This window comes from Nipponia nippon, unplaced genomic scaffold (assembly GCF_047370975.1).
Source record: "Nipponia nippon isolate SJK-2023a ecotype South Korea unplaced genomic scaffold, ASM4737097v1 scaffold_3, whole genome shotgun sequence".
In the NCBI taxonomy this organism is placed as follows: domain Eukaryota; kingdom Metazoa; phylum Chordata; class Aves; order Pelecaniformes; family Threskiornithidae; genus Nipponia; species Nipponia nippon.
In genome coordinates, this window is record NW_028262347.1 from 122,839,422 (window position 1) to 122,862,495 (window position 23,074).

A 23,074-nucleotide genomic window follows, 5' to 3' on the forward strand; every position below is an offset into this window, starting at 1 on the left:
TATTCCTAGAGGCATGGAGCAGAAGGCTCTTCATTGTTTAGTTATATATCCATGCAACCTTGAGGGTAGATCCTGATTCTGGGTTATCTCTGGAAAAATTTGGTGGAGTCACAGCGTGGATTCATTCACAGTAAATGAGACCCAAGACAGGGGAAGGCGCCGGGTGAATTATCCACCGAGCAGGACAGTGGTTCTGAGGGAAAGTAAAGCAGCTCCTGTGATTCCTGAAGTTGGTGCGTTATTTCCGTTTCTTTTACTCCTCTGCAACGTAACCGACACCACTGATCTCTCCTCTGCCTTGGGCGGCATGTGTTTCATGGCCATTAAGAGAAAGCAGCTCTGTCTTCCATGTTCCGTAGTGTGCTTGCGTTTCCCCCTTCTTCGTCTCGCAGCCTTAGTATTACTGATATTATGACAGAACGTGTTCAGCGCACAGAATGATTAAAAATGTAGCTCAGATGGTGCTGATGGGAGGATGACATCTCCTGAATAATTTATTTTAACTGAAAAGATTTGCAACACTTAAGTGTTAGCAGAACTCTTCATTTTAACTCTTTATGAGGTGGCCGCTTGTTGTGATTCACTTATTTGGGCAAGAAGAGGCTTGGCCTATTTGAGCATGGGTTGGACATCTCTTGTCCGCCAATGCCACCACTTCCCCTGGGGACTCTCAAACTGTTGGTCATGGTCCTTTGGAGGCTGGAGGAAGGGGATCTCCAGAAGGACTCCAAAGGGAAGCTGGAGGTGTTGGAAGAAGCAGTCACTAATAGTTTGATTGCCCCTGCCTTAGGAACAGCGAGCTTTTTCCAGGGTGGAGGATTGAAATAGGCGTAATTACTGGCTGCAAAATATTTACAGTAAGCAAGAAACAGCTGGCTACCTTTAATTCCTGGCAGCAGCTCAGTTCCTTGGGGCAATGACTGTAAGTATTTGCTCTCAGGAGTAGCTGTTTCCATCCCCCTGTCCAGGGGGAACTAACCAATTTGTTGCCGGTCCAGGGGTTTGCACAGGAGTAGGTGAACCAGAAGGAAGGAGAGCAGTTGGTGTGGTTGTAATCCTAATGCTTCAGACATCTCTAAAGCATGTTGGAGCCTTGAGAGTACATGCAGACGATGTCTAGGTGGGAAAAGGGGACCTGGAGTATGATTAGGTGATACTCGGAGCATGCTTTCGTCAGTGCGCTGCTTTTCATTCCTAGGCCTCGCGTGGTTGAAGGCTGGGTATTTGTGCTCTGCTTTATACATGTTGAAATTGGAATATAGACTAATTAGTTTGTGCAAGATCACAAAGATATCATTGAACACGGCTGCCAAACACAAGTCTTTGGGTTTTGATTCCAGTGTCTGTCATGGGGCTGCCACAACTGCTGCACAGAGCCGTGCAGTTACTGCATGGGATATGGCTTTGCAGACCCAAGAAAGACTTGGTGCACTGGAAGAAAAGCAGGGCCATTACTGTCCTGTATGCAGTTAGTGGGAACTTTGTGCAGGAGACATCCTTGCACACAAGGAAACAACCCAAATTTCCAAATTTATGCTGGCAGAAATCCAATCATGAGGCAGAGATCTCTAGGGTTTTTTTATCAGTTATATTTTTGGCATCGGTGTTAGAAAGGCCAAGATAATTTCTGTGATGATTATCTAAGAGGTCTCTTCCTCCCTCTTTTGTTTACGTGCAAGACATACTATACATAGAGACAAATCCTGCTCTCAGCTGTGTGGAACCGGTTCCCGCTGAAGTCAAAGGAAGCTGCTCACAGGTGGTGGAGACCAGAATTTGGCCCATACTTTAGGGACAAATTTATCACTGAAATGGCTGTGCCCACACTGCGTGCCCCACCAAAAGGGCTCAGTGCTGAGTCGCAAACAACTTCTCCCTCCTGCTCTCTCACTCTTCTGCCTCTTATTGCTGGTCTTGTTGCTTGTAAGATTATTTCATTCCCTTTCAGTAATTCCTCCAAGTTCCTACCAAAACTGAGTTTAATAGTTTAGATAAGGTGCAGTCTGTGCTTGGAGAACACCAAATCTGTATTGGGGAGAGAGAATGGAAAGACAGAAATCCCGTTATTTCTGGTTTACAGATGAGGCCCTGCGACTTAGAAGGTGAAGCTCTGATGTTCTTGAAGTCGATACCAAAACCCATTTATGACTCCCAGCTGGCCAGAGCATCGTCCCAAACAGTTTGTGACTGATCCATCCTCCAGCCCCTGCTTTAGGGCTTGGACACAGGTTCATCCATCACTGAATCTTATCCCCACTTAATCTTGAAGGGACTGGAAACACCCCACTCTTCTATATCTGGCTTTTTCATAACGCAGTTTCAAAGTGCTTACACAAAGGAGCTAAGTATCGTTATTCTCATGTTTCAGCTGGGGAAACCAATACACGGAGAGGCGAAGTGACGGACCTGAGGTCACGCACCAGGCCAGTGTCAGAGGCAGGAGTCAGTTCTCCATGTCCTCCCTTCCTTCCCAGCCTCTCTTAGAAATCCAAATAGCAATAAAATGAAACACTGGTTGATACCAGGAAAAACGAGATGTGGAGCTGCATCAGCTCAAGATCAACCTTGGAGTCAGTGTGACTTGGTGGAAACCCTGGAGTTAATGACCTCTGCAAAATTGATATATTTTTGCATAACTAAATTCCAAGAAATAATTAAATCCCTCTTAATTATCAAGACAGGAACTAGTAGGAGAGAAGAACCAGAGTCATTAGGTCAGATTCATCTTAATCCATCACCAGGCCTAGCAAAAATTTGTCTTATGAATAAATATACCCTATAAATTAGTCCAATAAATTTTTCCTATTGAAACAAGCTGTCTTCCTGCTTTATGTATCATTTTAAAGGAAGATAATGGAATATGAATTTTCTTCATCTACAGAGAAACAGACATTCAAAATGAGTACCATAAATGCTAATGTGTATATGTGTCTGTGTGTATGCGTGTTTTGGGGATGGTGCTGACATCTGTGTCGGGCATGTTAGACTGAGCCTGACTGACTTTTCCATAGCTGTTGGAGTGGAGACCCACATTGCTCTCCAACCTGAGGAAAATACTCCTCAATTCCAGTTTCTTTGTGCATTAGCAATTACTTTCAAATGTTTAAAACTCAACAGCAGTTGCCAAAACCTGTGTTGCCTCCTGAAGAAACGCTCTTAATTTCTTTGGGTTTAGATGCCAAATATGTGGCTGAACTAAGCCTGATGATAGCTAAGGTTTGGTTTTAGGCGGATTGTGAGTCCACACACAAAGTCAGTGCCTGGAACATGCACACAGCTGTGACCGCGCTGGGGCTGTCTGCAGAAATGTAAAAATATTAGTTTTGAAAGAGATTAAGCTTTTCCACATTTCCTGCTATGGTTGGAGGTGATTTTCACCTTGTTTTGTTCTCAGCTGTCTCAGTGCTTTGTCTCCTAGTGCCTGAGAATCTCTTCTTGCAGTCATTTTACAGCCTCGTGTTACGTGCACATGAAAAGTGGTTGGTTGAGTAAGAGGTTTCTTGGTTTCAACCAGAAAAGAAATACATAAAGTCACTAGAAAGTGGCTTTTATGAAGAGAGGCTCATATATACCATAAAAGCAATCAGAAGGGTCTCTGAATGAGATATAAAGGGACTTGCTGTGAGCAGAAGTAAACTGAAACTGGGTCTTCCTCTTTGATTTTAAGACTTTGTGTTTTAATACCTGTGAAATAAAAGTGTCCGTATGCACCTCACTGGCTCTGCCAGCTTCCCACTACCTTTTTTACACCACGGTGTGCAGCCTTGGAGTCACATCAAGTTGTCAAATGCACGAGGATGTTTCTTGCTTAGGCTGGAAAGTGAGGGAGAATATTGCATTGCTTCAAAACCGTAAGGAGAGGGTTATAAAATTATCATGCCTGTAAATTCCAGATGTGAACCATATGATTGCAGAGCCCTTCTCTCTATCCTTGTCTAAATCGACTCTCTCCTAAGCCTCTTCAACATCTGTCTGCCCTGAAAGTGCAATTTTCCCTGTGCTCAATCACATGCACAGCGTACACCTTGTGCTGGGACTAAAAGGTCTTTTGAAAAAAACATTATGCAGCTGATGAAGTGTTTGCTTGGGATTAGGTGCCATGGTTAATAGAAGCATTAAAAAGTGTCTCTGGCCAGTGTCCTGTGTCGCAACGGCCTTGTATTTCCTCTCTTCTGAAGATGGATGTTCATCAGTTTGAGTGGCTTTTGTCCTATTCCCTGGGCAAAAAAAAGAAAAAGGAATACTGGGCTTTTAAAGATGGAAAGTTATGCAGCTGTGCTAAATATATCAGTATTTCTTGGACCTGAACTTACCAGGATAACGCTGTTCCAGCAACACTTCCAGCACAAACGCAAAAGAGGCAAGTCTGCTTGTAAGCACTTCGGGGTGGTGTTTTGAAACAGGGAGGTATATCCACGTGGAAGGGCGGCGGCTTTGGGAAAGCTGGAGTGCAAGGCTGCGTTTGGGGAGCCTGCCTCTGCGCCGTTGGGTTGAGCCGCTGCGAGGCATTCGGATGTGTGTTGTCTTCCCCAGAACGATCGAGTTACACGCCTTGAGCTTTGCCATAGTAGCAGAGGAAGGGAGAGTACAAAGGTTATGGAAAACAAAACATTAATTTTCTTGACCAGCTGTGTTACAAGCAAAGTGCAGCTTATTTATACCCACAGCATACCGTTCATAAATCAGGCCTGCTCTCCAGCAATGCATTTAATGAGAACTATTAAATGATTTCATGATGTACTCATCGTTACCATCTGATAAAAACCAGCGCTCCCTCCAAGGACCAGGACTTTTCAATTGCAGCTTTTTATGCTCGGGGAAGGAGGTGCAGGGGAAACAAAGCCCTCGGCAGCGTCAGACGTGTTCTGCAAACATCTCTGCGGGCACATTGTGTCGGGAGGATTGATCGCTTGCTCAGACTGAGCTCGGAGTCTTGCAGCTTTTAATTAGGGAGATGGGCCGGTGACGTGAATAGCCCTTTGGTTTTATGTAATACCTTTCATGTAGAAAATACCCGATTCTGATCTCGCCTCCATCCGCCAGCGTAAATCACAGCATCGCCAGCTGAGGTGGGTGCTGCTCCCCAGGGCCGCTTGAGGCTGGACCCCAGCCCGTGGCTCGTGACGAAGCCAGGGAGCTCCAAGGCATCCACGCACGTGTTTCCCATGCTTGCAAAAACAGGACGCGTTTGCTATTTGTGTAAGCGAGTTCAAGCCAAAGGGACGGAACCCGATGCAGCGTGGCATCCAGGAGGCTCCCCGGACCGTCGGGGCTGGTCCCCATGGGAAGGCACGCGCGCGGCGACGGGGGCACACATCTATCTACAGCCCTCTGGACCCCCGCCAGATTTCCAAGCAGGCGAGGCTGGAGCCGATGGCTGCGCAGAGCCCTGTAAGGGCTCCTTTGTCAAGGGCATACCCAAGCATTAAAATCACGGGGCTGGCTAATTTATGTGAGAAGGTTTTCTGTGAATTAATGGGGAGGACATTGCTGCCCAGAGGCTTGCCCCTCTTGAAGTGTTTAATTGCTAATCAGAGTCTGGATTCAGCAGCTCCCATTCTCTGACACTTTCTATCTCTGTCAATAAAACTGGAGAGGCTCATGCTTTATAACAAAGATGTTTATCTTGCCTGCATTTGTGGGAAGCTCTAGGAGGCTGTCGTTTCTTACTGCACAGCTTTAATGGGGTAAACAGTTGCTGTTACTTAGTTTCCAGCCAGATTTTCTGAATGGGGGCTGGGAGGAGGATGCCTTAATTAATCCTTTGGGAAGGTGGTTGGGATTCTGGCTTGTTGATTTGGGTTTGTATCTAGATAGTATCTCCCAGATTCAGGGTAGTGAAACTCAGCTCCAAATGTCGCCTCGCCTCTCTGCATCTCTCCAACGGGTAATTCTTCTTTCTCGTTCAAGCGGCCAGCCCTGTTATCCCAAGTGAAGTTGTTGTTGCCAGCCTCTGAAGCCTCTCTCTGCCGGGGCATCAGCAGTCTACAAATATCTGTGGGCCAGCTTAAATATTGTTTTATTCCTCCTGTGAAGTAATGCGTGGTTATGGCTACTGGGTAGATAGTATAAGTGTCCCAACAGACTACAGTCAACCGAAAAGAGACTCTGGAGGGACCCCGGCAGCGGCACTGCTGGAGGTGGGGCTCGGGGCTGGCTCACCGCCGGTTCCAGCTTGGAGCTGTGCTTGTGTTGTTTTACAGCCTCGTTAGAGCTTATCATGTGGGTGGGTTTCCTTTGCCTTGTCTCTGGAAGCCTACCAGGCTTGAGGAGCAAATGAGCTGGGTTGCTTTAGCTACCCGACAATGGCGAGATCACTCTATTGAATGTTTTTCCCCCCAAAGAAGGCAGTGCCCTTTCCTGGGGAGGGAACAGCTGTTACTAAAATCGTGTGTGCGAATGGCAGCATGGTTTAGCATTGACTTAAGGCTTGTCTTCATCAGCAAATGATTTTCAGCAGAGCATGATTTCACCATAGTGTTTACTACGATCTGCTGATAATTACCTGAGAACCCCAGTTTACTCTGCATAAATGTTAATTGAACATTTTTCAGGCTCTTTTTCATATTATCTGGTTTCTTGGAATTTCCAGAGCTTCGGTATTCTCTGAGCAGTATTTGCTGGGTTAGCTGCAAAAGCACAAAAAGGCTTTGTCTGGAGTCAGTGTGCTGACATGTAAAAGCCTGCCATAGGATACAAGCTACCGTTAGACACAGAGGCTAGTGAGTTAAAATCAGATTACAATAATGTAGGCAGAGTTAGCCTTAGAAACTGTAAGTGGTCACAGGCTGGATGGAAAGCTTTTCTGAAGTGCTTAGTCCTAGGCAGAAGATAAAAGTCCTGCAGCAAACCTGGCTGGAGCATCACTGACGCATCATTGTACTTCTGAAGGCTGGACAAGTGACATCCAGAGTTAGGAAATACATTGAAGTCCCCGGAGCCAAGACTCAGGCAGATGCCATTCAAAGTCAGAGTCTGTGGCTTGCCTCTAGCAATTATCCGTAGTTAAGTTTTGTAATTTTAATTTTGCAGAATGTCCCACATTGTTTATAACTAGAGTTAAGACCAGTGGCACAACAGAGACAGCTGCTCTCCCAAGCCACACGCCTGTTTTTTCCTGTTGTTTTTTTTTTTTTTTTTTGCTTGTTTGTTGTGTAAGATTTTAAGGCTGGCTCGTGCTAACCTGGTTGCCATCCACCCAAGTTTTTCTCCTATAAATAACCTCTCTTCACCTTGCGGGTGTTATTTCCCCTGGGTCCCATCAGGTGGGAAACGGCAGGCGCCTGCCAGGTGTCCTTGCCTGTGGTGCCTCGGAAGCTTGTCTGATCTTACTTAATATTAATGAATAATCAAGTATAGGTAACTACCAACTAAATCATATCAGACTCCATATCAAAAGCACATTATCTAGAAATCCAGGGCTCTGAGTACAGGCATGTGGCAAATACACACCCGCGGGACATCCAGGAACGGCAACCCACTACTGCCCAAGGGAGAAGTGTCAAGTGAATATCGTCTCCACACTGAGAGCAGCATAGTTGTGGAAGCCTGAAGTCCACATCAGCCTAGAGTTGGTTTTAGTAATGTTACATTAGGCAAAATGTAGAAAAAACGGGGCTTGGTAGCAAAAGAAGGAAGGCAGATGCAGAGCACAGGAAAATATTCCAACACTAGAATACCCAAAGTAACCGAAAGACCTCCTAAATGTTGGAGAAAACTCAGCTTATCCTCCAGGTGAGTTCAGAGGGTTATTTTAAGATACAGATGTTTTTACTTTGTTTTTACCTCAGTGTTGTAGATCTCCATAAGGGAAGGCTGGAAAACAATTTCTTGAAGCGTAACCAAAGTGAAGGGTCATGTGGTGGCAGCTGCCAGACCTGTGGGTTTTAGGATTTGCACAGCCTGTGGATTTTAGCCTCCTCTTTGGAAGCTGAATCAATATTTTGTTAGGTTTTGCAGCAGAAGGATGCCTAGGCAGCGTTTTTTTCAGTGTTTTTCTTCATGCTGAGATTCTTCAGCCTGGGTTGGAGTTAGCACTCTTCCTCGGGATTTACTCGCTCTTGTGACCCACAAGAGGATTTCACGCCTGACTTTACAGAGCAGCGAAGCTGGCTGGTGGACTTTGTTACGAGTCAGGGCTGGACTTCGAGGGCACATGGAGGAAAGCATGCTCCCACCAGTGCCTCCCCGCAGGCACCAGGTTGTAGCTGGTCTGGGGGCACGCGCGCATCTTTTTCTTCTTTTTTTTAAGTGACATTGAAAAACGCAAGAGGATATAGAAGGGAGACACAGGTGGGGTCTGAAGGTTGGAGGAAATACCTTGCGTTTGGGAGTGAAAAATATTTGTGCGTGTATTTGGATGTGGATATTGTTCAGCTGCAAACAAGGAGGGTTAATGGATATGTCCTGTCTCACTGTTGTATTAGGTCACTACAGGACATCTTCAGCTTGTACTGGCTAGTTACTAAGTTCGGATATATGCAGTCATAAAACCTGTAGAGTATTGCATATGTCATGAGCTACTTGAAAAGCTTATACCAAACGTGCAGTATTCTTAAATGTTCATTGCTTTCTCAAGACATGCCCATTTATATGGACTTTGGACAACTCCAGGCTGCCCCGCTGTTTCCGTCAGCGTGAATGTATGAAATGGGAGTGAGGAACAGGTCTGGAGGAAGGTTTTCCATGAGCTGCAGGTAGTAATTTATGGTGGGAAAGCAACAGGCAATTAAACCCCTTACATTGCTGATCATTAATGTATAGTGCTGTAAGTTAGAACATTTCCTTTAATGTTTTACTTAATGAAGACGAAGTCTCTCTCTTTATGATCTAGTAAAGTCCTTTCCATGCAAGTGCTTGAGTGGTTTGTTTGAAAAATTTCTTTATTATACTTATATACCCAGATAGCACACACCAAGCCTACATTTCAGGCTACTGCTTCATTGTAGACTGGGAAAAAAACAGCAGAAGGGATTGGTTAGCCCTCCACAGATTGCTCTGTGCTGTCTTGAACGCAATTTGAAAGGGATTAGGTTTGTTGGGTTGCTTTTAACTTCATAGACAAATATCTCCACCCTAAGATGCATTGCAAGAATTTAGCAATATGTGCAGAGAATACAGTCTTCGTGGCTGTTCCACCTCCAGTACAAAGTGATCCTTTGAAGTATTTTCGGTAGTAGATTTTCTCAAAGGTACCAAGCATGCTATGTAAATAAACTTCATTTCAAGCCAGGCTGGGTTTCAGAAGCTGCTGCTCCACAGCTAAAACCAGTATTATGGGCCTTTCATTCTCTAAAGGATTACTCTTCACTTCAAGCTGATGCAAAGGGAGGAAACTAGTCTCAACAGAAATACTCAGATAAAAGCAAAAACTACAGATACCAAGAAGGTGAAGCAGTCTCAAAGCCACTGTTCTTATTTATTTGGGGGTTTTTTCTGCTCTGTTGTAAAACTGTAAGTCTTTTTTATTGGTTTAATGTTTAAGAAATTATCTGATCCTAAGAAATACTACGTACTGTCCCTGAGCAGGTAGTACAGCAGTGGAAACTGAGCTGCTGCAATAGCCTTACTAGTGCTCTGAGGCCATTTCTAGTGCTCTCCCATGACTTGCAGACTCTTTCAGTTCTCTCTTGGGAGAGGTCAAATACCTGCAATGGAAAAATCTTGCGTTGTGTGTTGCACTGGAGGTGGAGGTGTCGCCCCCCCCGGGCCCCCCTTTCATTCACAGCTCTTCTGAGCACCTTGCACAGCCCAATCGTTGGCTTCTAGGTCTTGGAGATCATGCAGAACTGACTCGGAAACCATCTTAGCCTCACGAGGATGAATGTGGCAGGGTCTGAAAACAAAGTGATGGCAGCGGCGGTGCCTGGTGCCACAGTTCTGAGCGTGGTAGGTGCGATACAAAGCTAGTAACGTCGGAGTCCTGATGATTTTGTGGTTTCAGGCTGTGGTTTGCACATGTGAATAACAGCCAGCAATAAACTGCTGTGGGAAGTACCTAGTCAATCCCACACAACCAAATTTAAAGAAGCTATTTGGAGGTGGCCACAGTATTTATTAGCCATTATATTTATGAAAGTGGCGGCCAGGGACTGATGGAGAAGATGGTGCTAGAGGCTGTGGAAGTTCAGCACAGGACGCAGACCTTACCTGTGCAGAGCTTATGGGCTACAACACCTTGAGCTGAAACCATGCGTCCTGAATGCTTTACTGATCAAACCTGAGTATTCATCAGTCAATTGTTTCAAATTTGGGATTATTTATTTGACAACATAGAGCAAAATCCCCGTTGACTTGACTGGGACTAGGTATTTAACAAAACCCTTGGAAGACTTCAGCAGGGCCAGGGGTTCCCACTGAGTCTGCACTAAGCGTGTGTTGTAGCACACTGCAAGTCGGACACAGCAGCAACCTTCATCTGAGGAGCTGAAACTCAAAGCTGGAAGGAAGTGGGTATAAACCTTGGACTATTCTCCTGGTCCAGGCAGAGGGCTGAGCGCCAGGAGTGCTGGGGATTTAATCCTTACACTAACAATGTTAGCTTAGCATACTTTCCGGAATCCATTCTTAAGCACAAATGTAGATGTGGTTTGACACCTTGAAAAATGTGCTAGCTAGCTTTCCTCGGCCTGGTGCTCCCTCCCATGTCCTGCCCGATGCAGGAACCAGGCGGAAGAGAGCCAGGAGGAGAAGGAAGACGCCGCGGCCGTCCCTGCTGCCTCTCTGCGCGGCTGCAGTAAGCATGTTTCCAGGGCAGCGGTGCTGCACGTTTCCTGCTACGCTTCCAAAGAGCTTGAGATACTTGGACGAAGCACGGTCCATAAATGCAGCATGTCATCGTTCTTTGAACAGCTTCCCATCTTTGTGCACGTAATCAACAGAGGACATCCTGCATTTCTCTGGAGGGAGGTAGCCTAGCCTAAGATCGCCATTGCCAGTTAAAAAAGAAAAGGGATCCAATGCAGGCTTCCTATTGCTGGTCTATACAGGGTTGTATTGTTTTCTGTTGGGTTTAGGAGCTGTACAGTAGCCCAGAGGCTGCGGGAACACAACACAAGGCTTACTTTACTACCCGCTCAGCTGCCAGGCGGGCCTGGTTTTCTCATCGCCGAAACAAAACAAAAAGCAAAGCTGCTGATCAGCTCTGTCACTTTGGGCAGCTGACACAGACTCTGAAAAATAAAGAGCCCTGTGGGCTGCCGCCTTTGAGGAGTTGTATGCCAGAGGACCAGAAAGAGCTGCTGTCTGGGTGATGTGCATGGAGCCGTTTTCCTTACTCGTGCAATCCCCGCTTTTATAACAGCCACTGGCAGAGGCTGGGAAGAGTTCAGAATAATCCATGGACATTTGTTATTTAAAAGAAGAAAATTATACTGTAGTAGAAGTTTAACATCACCAAGTGAAGGCTGCGTTCTGCATTGCAGTAGGTGCCATGCAGGTAGAGAAGGATACCCCCTTGTCCAAAACCTCAATGCCTGTACGGCAAACGGTGCTGTCTGGATACCTCAGTAGGTCTGCAGATGTTGGGAAAAATATTTCCTAGGCAAATGGAAGTCTCATCTCCTTGGCACTGTGGTCATGGAAGCAAAGGTAGGCAGACATTCACACCATGCAAACTTCCAAAGAGAAGATTATGAAGATCTCATTGACAGAGTGGCTTGAGCAAATGAGCCATAATTTGGAATAATGGTAGCAAAGTTTTTATGCTTTAGAAGGGGCAGAAGTTTCTGAGGAGCACCGCCGAGTTATCTGGGTGGGCTCTGCGTGCTCAGGTGGCTCTGAGCCATTTCAGAAGGCGCAAATAATGCACCGACTCAAAACTTAGGCTGAACTCTTGCCGCTTAGTTCAAAAGCATGTTGCCTTTTGTTATATCAATTAAAAGCACAAGCATGTTTAGAAACAGATGGGTTCCTGACAGCCTTGAGCATAGTGAGGTTGGATGTAATATTCCCGTCTGGTCTGGGAGGAGGAGAAGTCGGGCAGAGACCCCGCAGAGGGGTCCTGCTGTGCCGGGGTCGCCGTGTGGCCATGCCATTGCCTTGTCCAGGCTCAGCAACTTTGCAGCCAAAGATGTAGAGCGTGCCTTCATTTTCCAGACTGGTTTAAGACTGATTCAGTGAGCACCATCTGAAGACAAATATTATTCTCCTTAGGGTAGCTCAGATTCTTGTTTGGTGAGAAACAGTCTTTTAATACTGTATCTTTGAATATCTTACTTAGAGGGTTACACTATCAGTGCAACTTTGGCCTGATACTTTTAAAATGAAGCTTCTCCAAACAGCATTTGAAATCTGAAATGAAGACTTCTTTCTTTTGTAATCTGCAAAGCTCCTTTCTTGCTAGTATCTGGATCTACCAGAGTTCTGCAACTTAAATCCCCATGCATTGTTTTGGAAATGCAGAAACCAGCATTCGTTTGACACGTTTCACATGGCTTATGTAAGCGACGTATCGAAGGAAAGCAATGAAATATTCTTAGGTTAAGGTCTTTAAAAGCACCTAACAGAGTAGGATGCCTGAGCACCACTGAGCTTCAAATTCAGCCCTTGAAATTAATCTTTCCCACTCTTGTATAATATTAAATCCCATTAATAGCTAATACATTCGTTGCATTTAAGCTGCACATCTGTGTTTGTATATATGCACAAAGAAAATATTTATGTCCAAATTCTTTCTCAGAGGCGTTTAAAATTAGTTTCTACTGAATTGAGTAAGGTCATTTGGCAGAGCCATGCAGGTCATCAATAATTAATCCAACCAGGCAGAGCTGAGTCTCACGGTGCTTGCAAACACCCTGTTAGACTGGATAGTTTGGCAAAGCAGGGGCAGTTCTCAGATTTTCTCAGCAAACAGCAAATTTACATTTCACTTTTGAGAGGGAGAGGGAGACTTGCTTTTATTGAAAACATCTGTGCTGTACTTGCGTTGCGGCACTAGGTGCATCCATATGTACAGTGCAGAGCTTCCGATCCCCCAGTCCACCCCCATCCAACCTGGGGGCTGTTGCACTTCCACAAACACCCCTGGCATATACGGTTCATTTCTACCATGTGCTCGCAGGCTGCAGTAATGCAAGAGGTAGGATTTATCTCAGTTAACTTTATCTAAACTTTATCAAAAATTACACCTAACCCTGGCTATCGAGGAACTGATTCTGGGGTGTGAGCTTGTCATCTGTTTTAAATAGTCAGTAGGAAAAAAAATCATCTTTTCCAGAGGATATTTCCTATCCAGACTTGTTATCTAAGAAGACGGGATGAACGTGAGATGAATACTCTTCCCTTTCCCCTCAGAGGGACCTGTCTGTCCCGAGGAGGAGGCTGCTGAACAGGTTCAGGTGACCAGCCTGGGCACAGCACCTTGCTTTTGGACAGACCGTGCTGGGTGAAATGGGTCTGGGCCAGCGTGACGGGGGAAACCCAGGTGACGAGGGGTGAATGTGCACCTCTGCCGAGGCAGAAGCATTTTGTGTTCTCAAAGGTCTGTTTCCTCTAGCTGTATCGGTTGGCCCTAACAGAGTATGTTGCACAAATATTACCAATACACGCCCTCACTGCTTGAGATGAATTAACGGTTTCCACGAGGCTGAGAATGGCAGTTACAAATGCAGTAACACCCTTCCACCTGCGTCTTCTCTGAGGAGTCCGATCAAGTATCCGTCATCCCAAGCACGGAGCAAGACTGGCTTTTCAGCCGTGATGGCTTAACCTTTGGATTCGGGGTTGGATGGGACTGCAGTAGGTCCCAGCTCAGAGTCCACGTGATGCCTTCAGCATGGGCAGAGAAGATGGGACCAGAGCCCCCTGTGGCAGAAGGGGCCAGTTGAGTGTCTCACCATCCTGATGGCCACCACGTTCCAGCTCTCCCTGCAACACCAGCTGTCCCCGGGCCACGTGTGTTCTGGGACAAGGAGGCTGGAAACCAGTCCAAAACCAGAACAGGCGTTCCTCCACTGTAACGCTGGTACGCACGCTTTTAACGCCTGACCTCTGCTGAACTGCTTTTGCTTTACAAAATGAGAGAGCTCTGCAGTTTTGACAAGGAAAATTGCTGCCCAGATGCCTGAACACCAGTGCTCTGCTTGTTGAAATATTTCTTCAAACCAGCTTGACTTCCCAGTGCATTTTTGCATGAGGGATTTTGGAGGTGGTGGAAAGAAGTCAGTGCTAATAAAATCTCATGCTCTGGTGTAATCACGTGAGAGCATTTAGCCAACAGTACCCTCTGTCACGACGGCAGCACTTCGCATCACGTCTCCCTATCGCCGTCCTGCCTTTCTTCAGGCCTGTTTCTTACTTAAGCAAGTATGTGAAGGAATCTGTATATGTCCTATCCATAGCCTGTACAAAGACTTTCAGGTCTTTTAATCTCCAAAGCTCTTAGTCTGGTGTGTTCACATGTGCTGTATTTCCTGAGAAAGAAAATAAATAGGGATGGGTGGAGGAAAACAGCGGCCTGCGTCATCCTCTTCCTCAGCGTTGTGCGTTCAACGGCCGGTTGGTGTGGTGTGTCCTGCAGAAATGGCAGGAATTGGGATTATTCAAGGGATAACTTAAAACCGGCGTCAGTAAAGGTCGTGCCTGTGGAAAGAGGTATTGGAAGTATTTGTGTTGACCCTCTCCCAAGCTTTACATGTAATATCCACGGAAGTTTGCCACTGCCATCCTCCACCTTGTGATCTGTCCTGGTCACCGCTGTTCCTTTTACTTCTTTGCAAAGCCCCACTTGCTCTGAACCACTTCATACCTGCAGTTATGATCACCATTTCCGACCTCCTCCTTGCTCCCCAGTGTGATGTCCTGCATCAGATCTTGGTGCTATGTTTTTTAAAAGACCTGGTAGAGCAAACCACAGCAGGGACGCCAAGCCCTCCCCCGTGCACCTATTTTAGCCCTACCAGCACCCTCAGCATCCTCTTCGAAGCAGTTATTTCTGCAATTGTGTATCTGAGCTCCTTAGTTAGAGCATCACCATGCAGCCAACTGATTAGAAACAAACAAATTACCACAACACTCCAAATCAAATTTTCAGCACGTGTACATTTGAAAAGTACAAGTGTTCACCCCAGGAAGTGCCTTGAAATTCAGAAAAACAAAGATCTGGGGAATGTTTGCTAGCATTTGCCAAGCTTGCTTTTTTTTTAAGGTAATTTATGCAGGAAGAGAACTCCCTGTCCCCTCAATCTCTGCATTTTCCTGTATGTTGAGGTATATTGCCTGGAGAAGTGTCGTACCTAAGCCGGTTTATTCTGCTCAGTTAAAACTGCAGCAGTTCAACATAAACGGGAATGATTAAGAGGCAAGCCCGCAGACTTCCTTCAGATGTTAGCAAACAATTTGGCTATTAATTTTTACCTGTTTGTGGATGCCTGAATTTAAATGAGTCGCAATTAAACACAATTAGCTGTGTGCGCAGTCCTGGGAGGCAAGCGAAGAGCAGCGGAGGATGCTGGTTTGCTCTGACACGGGTTTGCTTTCCTGGAGCTCTTGCAGGCATGTTGGCCAGGAGGAGATGGCATGGTAAGGTCACCTCTAGAGGCCACTGACTTCTGCAGCAATCCTTGGCTGCATGGCCTGTGGTTAGGAGTTTCTGTCGATGGTGCCCACCTCTCTGAGCAAAAGCATCTTCCCAAATGATGGCAGCAAAGCAAAGGAAGGCGCTAGCTGCTTCGTGAAGACAAACCTTCTGCCCGGGGTCACACACAGCAGCTCTCCAAAATCTAGTGTTTTAACCACAAAAGCATCTCTTTCTATTCCAGGGGAGATCTGGGTGTGACATGAGATATGGGGTCCAGGTACGGGGTTCCCTGAAATTCTGGGACCTGCTCCAATGCCGGGTGTGTTTAGTGGCTTTGGTGCAGGTTTGTCTCTCATTGTAACGTCAGGAAACGCGCTCTGCAGCCATCCATCAACCGCCCATCAGTGTGCTGTCAGTCACTGTGATTTATTTGGGTTTTCAGTGCCAAACTGATTAAACTGCATGTTTCACAAAAAAAAGAGTTTCACTCGTGGCACCGAGTAAAATAATTGCATCTGTCCAAAGAAACTAGCAAAGGTTATAGTGTCTGTTTACATTCCTCATAAAGAAAATCTTGTTAAACTCTGTCTCATGTATTTTACAGCCGTGGTAAGAGCCCCTGAAGAATATGCTGTCTGGAGAAACGGTTTCAAGCTTTTTAATCTCACTTTATGCAGCAGAAGGATATGCTGTTTAATCAGGGAGTTAGTGGGAAGTCTGTGTGGTGACAGAGGGATCCCGTGTACAAACAGAGGGAGAGTTTGTGGGATGGGGTTTGCTCTCTCACAGAACGCTGTGCTGCTGGAAGGGTCAGCGATCGTGGGACACGCAGCGTTACAGAGCAGGTTTGCCAAATGACTGCAGCGCTGTGCACTGGAATGTGAGATCATTTGTCTTTTTCGAATTAACTTCTGTGCCTTCCTTTGGTGCTGTGTGGTGTTTTTCCTACCTAGCCCTATTTTTAAAGAACTCTGCAAAAGCTAATTTTAACCTGTGATACTAGTCATGTGGTGATCAATCCCCATCTGCTCCTGTTCTCTCAAGTCAAGTTTCGGCAGGTCTCAGGTTGAGTTAGATTCTAGAGCTGTTTCCATCCCTGTGGCCATGACTATCCATGTCAGCTACCTCCACTTAGACTTTTACCTGCTAAATATTTTGTCCACACAGTAAGCCAGCTGTTTCCTTTTGTTCTGCATATGTTTTGCTGGAAACAAGCGCAAGTGAGGGGCTGAGAAACTCATTCCAAGTGGTACGTGAAGTTTCCTAGGACAGCATGATGTGAGGGTTTGGTGCTCAGGCTGGACACGTTCCCTCATTCCCTTATTCGTGGTGGGGCGTTTGGCTCCCAGCTCAGCAGGACACCTCCGGGACCCAGCCGCCCGTTTTCCTTTGCAGATGTTCAGGAGCTCCAATGCCCTTTGCAGAAATGGTCCTGCCAGGAGAGCGCTGTTTGGAGCCGGCTGCCAGCAGCGTCCGATGCCCACCCCGACCCACAGACTAAACCCAGAATCCCAACTGATATGGGAAAGAAAAGGGTTAACTCAAAGTCAGTGTTTTTAGAGGCATCCTTTTATGCTGTCCCTGGCAGTGCTCTCTTCTGCATGTATTTGCTTCATTCACTTTAAAGACTTTTAGTAGTTCCTGCAAAGGACTGTGCAAACCAGCGCAGAACCCTTCATCCATCACAGACACTCAACTGCGTCTGGGTGAACCATTGAGAACATTACATAGCAGGTGGGGGCAATTGGAGACCCTTCCTCATAGCTGAGTGTAGGCAGGGAATTTAGCTTGCCAGAAGAGACCTATCCAAGTGACCCAGACAGTACGTGAACCTTCCTATTCTTGCAGAAGCTGATTTTTCACTGCCCCGTATGATCTAGGATTTGGTTTTATGCTTCACCAGGAGGAAGCCATCGCTTTCTACTAGTTGATAGCCCTGATACCATGCTGGAGCTTCTCTTACCAAGTGACCGAGTGAAGAGTTAAAATCGCAGAGCCAGTTTTCTGCAGCGCCCTGCTGCTTCCTTGATGTCTCATTGATCTGAACTAACCAGTTTAGTATGGGCGGAGGATCTGGCTCAGAGGCTATAGATAGCTGCTCAGCTTCTGCAGCACTGACAGGGATAAATGGTCCCTGGGAGAGGAGGACGTTTAGTCATCTCCTGAGGATGATTTGATGGACGTGAGTAACTACCGAGTCTCAAGACCTCTGTCCATGTTGGATCATGCTAAAGATACTTCATATCTTTGATAGGTTGTAACGTACAGATCATTTTGGACGGCTTTTTCTTTTGAAGAACGTATTCTCCTAGCATTGCCCTGTGCACGGAGGGGCAGGCACAGATTATGTCTCCCTGAGCCCTCACAACGCAGTAGGGACTGAGAAGGACCACCCCAGATTTCAGAGGGTCCCTGTGCTAAGCCACTTCTTTCCCTGACTGCTTCATACAGCAGCAAGGTGGCCACGAAGAGACGATGTAGAAATGAAATGTCACATTTCACAGCTGTCATGGCCAACTTGGGCTGGAAAATGTTCCTTGTGTATGCATCTAGGCTGTGATGCTCAGCCACTCCAAGGAGTCCTGCTTTGCTGAAGAGGGTGTTTCCCAAGGCTGTAGCTGATTTTTCACAAGCAAGTTTGTGCACTGGCCAAGGCTGCTGACAGCTCAATATTCAGCTACAGAATATAATTTTCTGTCATTTTGATTTATGTTCTTCTGTGCAACCAGAGTCCCACGTAAAAAAAAAAAAAAAAAATTGGAAGGAGTTTATCTTAAAGTTAGCTCAGTGCAAGTTTATTCTTCAGCTGACCTAGCAAATTAAAGATATTTTTAGACTTTTTCATTTATTTATTTCTGGAATATGAAACAGAAAAAAGTAACCTCAGCTGTCGGTGTTGTGACCCACAGTTGTGATGTCTGCCACCATGCAATGCCAAAAGAGTCATTGGCATCGACAGAGAAGCGAAGCAAGATCTGCTCTTGGCTGAAGTTTCCACCTGCACCCGGTGGCCCTGTCCAGGGAGGCTTTGATACACCGAAGCAACACCCAGGACGTCAGGGCCAAGCTCCAGAGCACAGTGCTCCACTGAAGGGTATCTTAAAACTCTCAGTAACTGGGGGTTTCTCCTGGGAAAAAGCCCGAACCTCTGGGGGAGGTGCTGGCGTAGAGCCACGGTCTCCGCTCCCTTTGGACGGCCCAAGAAGGGCTCATCTTCCAGCCTCTTGGGTTTGCCCGCAGGCTTTATGGCAGAGCTCTCTTCTACCTCGCTTCTGGCACCCAGACTTGGGCTCCTGAATTGTTTTGCTGCATTTGGAGCATTGCTTTTGGCATTAGTGTTGGGGGATTATTGCTTGCAGTTTCCTTCTGACAGATGCTTAAAAGAGCAACGCTGAGCTGGGGCGGCGGGGGGAAAGCAGCGCTTGGCTGTTGGTGTGCAGTTGTGTGCGTTACGAAGCGTTCTGCGAGACAAAGGACGAGGCCACATGAAACAGGGCGGCACTGACAGGAATCAAAGCTCCTAGCACAGCCCTAGGAAAAGGCAAGAGAGCAGGGAAGTGTGTTTTATCCCAGCTCTCTGCTTTCCTACAGAATTCAGACAATTTTATTTCCTGCATTTCCCCCCACTTAGCAGCGATGAGCATACAGGTAATCTAAGACATATGACGTGTCTCTGAATTATAACTCCAAAATGTGCCGTGGGCTGAAACGAAGTACGCTTTCCAGCCCAGGGGTAGGGATGGCCGGCATGGGGACGGCGCGGTGCCATGGGGCCGGTCCCCACCATGGGAGGAAAGCGGGGTCCTGGCAGGGGAGGCACCTGCTGAACCGCTGGGCTCTGCTGCATCCCGCCTGCTGTAATGGGAGACATCTCCTGCGTAAGCCTGTGGGTTCCTCTCATTTTCTTCTGGATAACGCCAGTAAATTATTAGTAAAATGATTGAAACCCTTCTGTTGTGAGCGAGGCCGTCTGTCTGCAGCATGGGTAGCAGAAGGGTATTTTAGGGTTCCCAGCTGTAACCCTGGAGGGTATTGGACTGCAAAGCAGAAGAGAAATAATCGGGCTCGGATGAATAACAGGGGTGCAGCAGACAAAAATGAAGCCCAGGTCCAGCCCGGCGGTCGCGCGGGGCCGGGGTGGTTGGGCAGCACGGCAGGGTGAACTTGCAGCTCCCTTGGAGCTAAGGTGGGTTTTAACATTAACCTCGCTGGAGCCAGGCGCTGGCGGCTGGCCGGTCTGTGTGTTCTCATCACACGTTATTTGGACGAATGGGTAAAAATACCTTATTTCCTAATTTGCTTTACTGCAGTATGTATATACACATACATGTATATATACACCCACCTCTTCCGCAGCACACATCGCGTGTATGCAGGGCATTTCCTTGATGACTGGCATTTAGCTGCTGAGTTACAGGTGGATTTCTGTATAGTCAGCACAATATCTACCACAAAATCCTTTTAATAGATCAGAGAGTGCTGTGTAATTGAAAATTTCTTGTAGAAGTGTTCGTTTCAAGCAGTTCTTAACATTTTCTCCTAACGTTCAAGATAGGAAAGAAATGTTTTTCAGAGTGTAAAATGGAAAGAAATTTTGATCGTTACTTTTTTTAGGTCTCCACTCAAATTAAGGATTATTGACAAGAAATTAGTACTTTACCATGCTCCCCAAAGGGATTTCTGCATTCATAAAAGCCTCTTAGTTAAATCAGGGGGTGAGCAATAATCACCTCCTAAGGGATGAACACATACTGGATTTTTACTTGCTTTATATTTGAAAGTTTTTCTCCATTGTATATTATAGCTTGCTTTACCTTCAGCAACCTAAATTCTTCTTCAGTTGAGGAAAACGTAAAAACCATGGTAATTACTATTCTTCTTGCACCCTAGCCCTGTAACAAGCTAGAACTCAGATAATTAAATAAAGACCCATGGAATAACCTTCCACCTTTTAAAATAGCTGCTTTTATGACAGCCAGCACCGATGTAGAGTCCATTTCATGGAGCCATCGTCCTTGTGCCAGACATGGCTTTGCAGGTGACACAAGGAAAGCTGAATATCGGTGTCTTTTATTTTTCCTACTTGCATACGGTAACTTTGCAGCAAGTAAAATGTTGAGCAGTGTGGGGTCCCGAAAGCAGCCATGGCTTTGCGAGGAGCTCACGTACTCGGACGTGAAGAGCACGGCTGACAAATGAGCAGAAAGGAAATAGCCCTGGGGAGCTTCAGTGCTGGAACTGAAGAAATATTTTGGTACTTGTACAGACAAATGCTCACCAAATTCTGCACATCATAAATAATAATAATAATCTCTCTGCCTCTTATGCATCCATTGGGAAATGCATCTTCCCCGCTGAGAAAATGGCCTGCGCTAAATAAAGGTTTGCCCTTTACAAGGAGCGAGAGAGATGGGAGGTGGACATTAGGGCTCTCATCTCTTTCCCAGAGGAAAGCCATTAAGCATATAAAATGCATATGTTTTCTCTTCAGCAGCTGTTGGGTTTCTCAGCCCAAGAGCCATAACAGAACCACAAGGTTTGGAAAATTCCTGCCTCCCACATCTGCCCCCCTCCCCACCAGCAATGCTGCTGAATCAGGAAAATAGGATTGTGCATCTGCGCCTCGTTAGGCCAGTAGCTCTAATTAACTCATTGCCAAAAAATGGCTTCAAGCTGCTCTGCTTTGGGGTGGTGACTCACGGTGGAGGGTGTCTGACCCTTTTCATGGTAGCATCTGAAACCAGCCCTGTTAGATTTACAAGGCGGGGGTCCTGCAAAATTAAACCTTGGCAGAGCCTTCCCATTCACTGAAGCGATGTACAGACCGTTCGTGTCTCCAGGTTGGAAGTGAGTTCTTTTCTTTACCTATTTCTAAGGAAAAACCATGGGAGAGTAATTATTTGCACAGTTTCGTAGGATCCTAGGCTTGCAGCGAAGTGTCCTCCCAGTGATCCCTGTCTCATACTGCTACTGCCTGAATGAAGAAGTGCCATGTAAACCGCAGTGCATTAATTTGGATTCGTTAGTTAACGATGTAGCTTGTCTTCCACACAAGGCTTTGTGAAGTTTTGCCCAGCTCAGTTGCACAAAGGCATGGGACCTCCCGTAGCATGCAGGAAAGACCTGGGGATGGGGGAGGTGGGGAGAGGAGGGGGAAAAGGGGAAAAAAAACAGAAGAGGGAGAAATGTGAAACCCAGGCTCACCTGAGGGTGCTGCCTCTGGGGCCACCTCGGAGCTACCCTGGGCTCCGTGGGCGCAGCAGCAGCAGGACGGCCGGGGAGGTGGGACCTGGCTGGGAGCCCGTCCTTGCTCAGCCAGGCCCTTCTGTCTCCTTTGCAGGCCTTGCGATGAAAACCACCCTGACGTGAAGCCCGACGCGTACGTGAACAACCTCGCCGAAGCAGTTGACATTATCCTCCAGCAGCTGTAAAACCAACAGCACCGTGGGCGGCTGGAAGGGACGAGGAGGAGGCCTCGCATGCAGCCCCTCCAGGAGGCCGCTTCATCCTCTCCCACCCCCATCTGACGTTAACAGACCCAGCCCCAGCCTTGCCCGGGGTAGTGAACGCCCACGTTCCTGAATGTTTCGTGTAACGGCACTAAAATGATCTACTGACCTCCTCGGGGAACACTGAACTTGCTGTCCTCCGGCGTGTCTTGAACGTCTTCCCCTTGGCGCCGTGCCCCTGCCAACGCAGGTGAAATCAGCTCTCCGAAAAGCACCAGGCTCTTCCCTGGCTGGGGCTGAGCCTTCTCTGCCCGAGGGGAGCCCTGAGGGTGGTGAGGGGCCTCTGCCTCCCACCAGGGACCCAGCCCGGAGGTGCCCAGGTGGGAGACGGGGGACCCGGCACCCTTCATGGACAGGCTTTGCTGTTTAACTCACCCTTTCTGTGCCTTTTGGGGTGCCTGAGATGGGATGGGGGATGTCCCTGAGGGGTGATGGAGGCCACCAAGCCCTGGGCTGGGGTGCACTGGCCCAGCCCCGCTCTGCGGGGTCCCATGCGTGCCTCTCGCTGTGGGCGGCACGAGCACCCTGGGGAGGGGGACAGCCCCTGCGCCCTTGGCAAGCCGGTAACCGCGCTTCTGGCACATTTAGCCCCTGTCCGGCACCGCCCTGGGTTAGGGCTCGAGAATCCGGTAACGCTGTGACACATCACGGAATAACCACACCATCCTGTCGGGAATAAACCTCATCCTGCGTATCTGGCCCGTTTGTCATTGTGTTCAGTCACCTCGGCGCTGGCAGGGATGCTTAGAGGATCTGAAATGCTTTTCCCTGGCTGGAATAAGCTGGCGAGGGGCTTTTCCTTCCCTCCATGAGGGGTCTTGCAGGCAGACCTGTGGGGGGGACATGGGTTTCCTACCCCTTCCCGTTAAAATCCCAGCCATGCAGCCGGGGGCTCACCCGCGCCCGGGCACCGTCAGCGTGGAGCCTCGCACAGCAGCTCACCCGCTGGTGCTGGCACTCCTGGCTTTAAGTTTCCAGTCTCAGCTGGGAACCAGTCTCTGTAAAGCACCAGCTCCATCAGTCCTCCTGCCACAAGTATAAATTCCGC

The 23,074-nt window shown here is 47.3% G+C and overlaps 1 protein-coding gene across 1 annotated transcript in view; it reads left to right on the forward strand.

Annotated features, from left to right (window-relative positions):
* Positions 1-22,725, forward strand: part of LHPP (phospholysine phosphohistidine inorganic pyrophosphate phosphatase) — an 89,115-nt gene extending 66,390 nt beyond the window's left edge. Inside the window, exon 7 of the mRNA XM_009475747.2 lies at positions 21,858-22,725. Within this exon, the coding sequence (XP_009474022.1) occupies positions 21,858-21,948 (91 nt within the window). The 3' untranslated portion in view covers positions 21,949-22,725. The remainder of the gene's footprint in view (positions 1-21,857) is intronic.
* Positions 22,726-23,074: the final 349 nt, after the last annotated feature.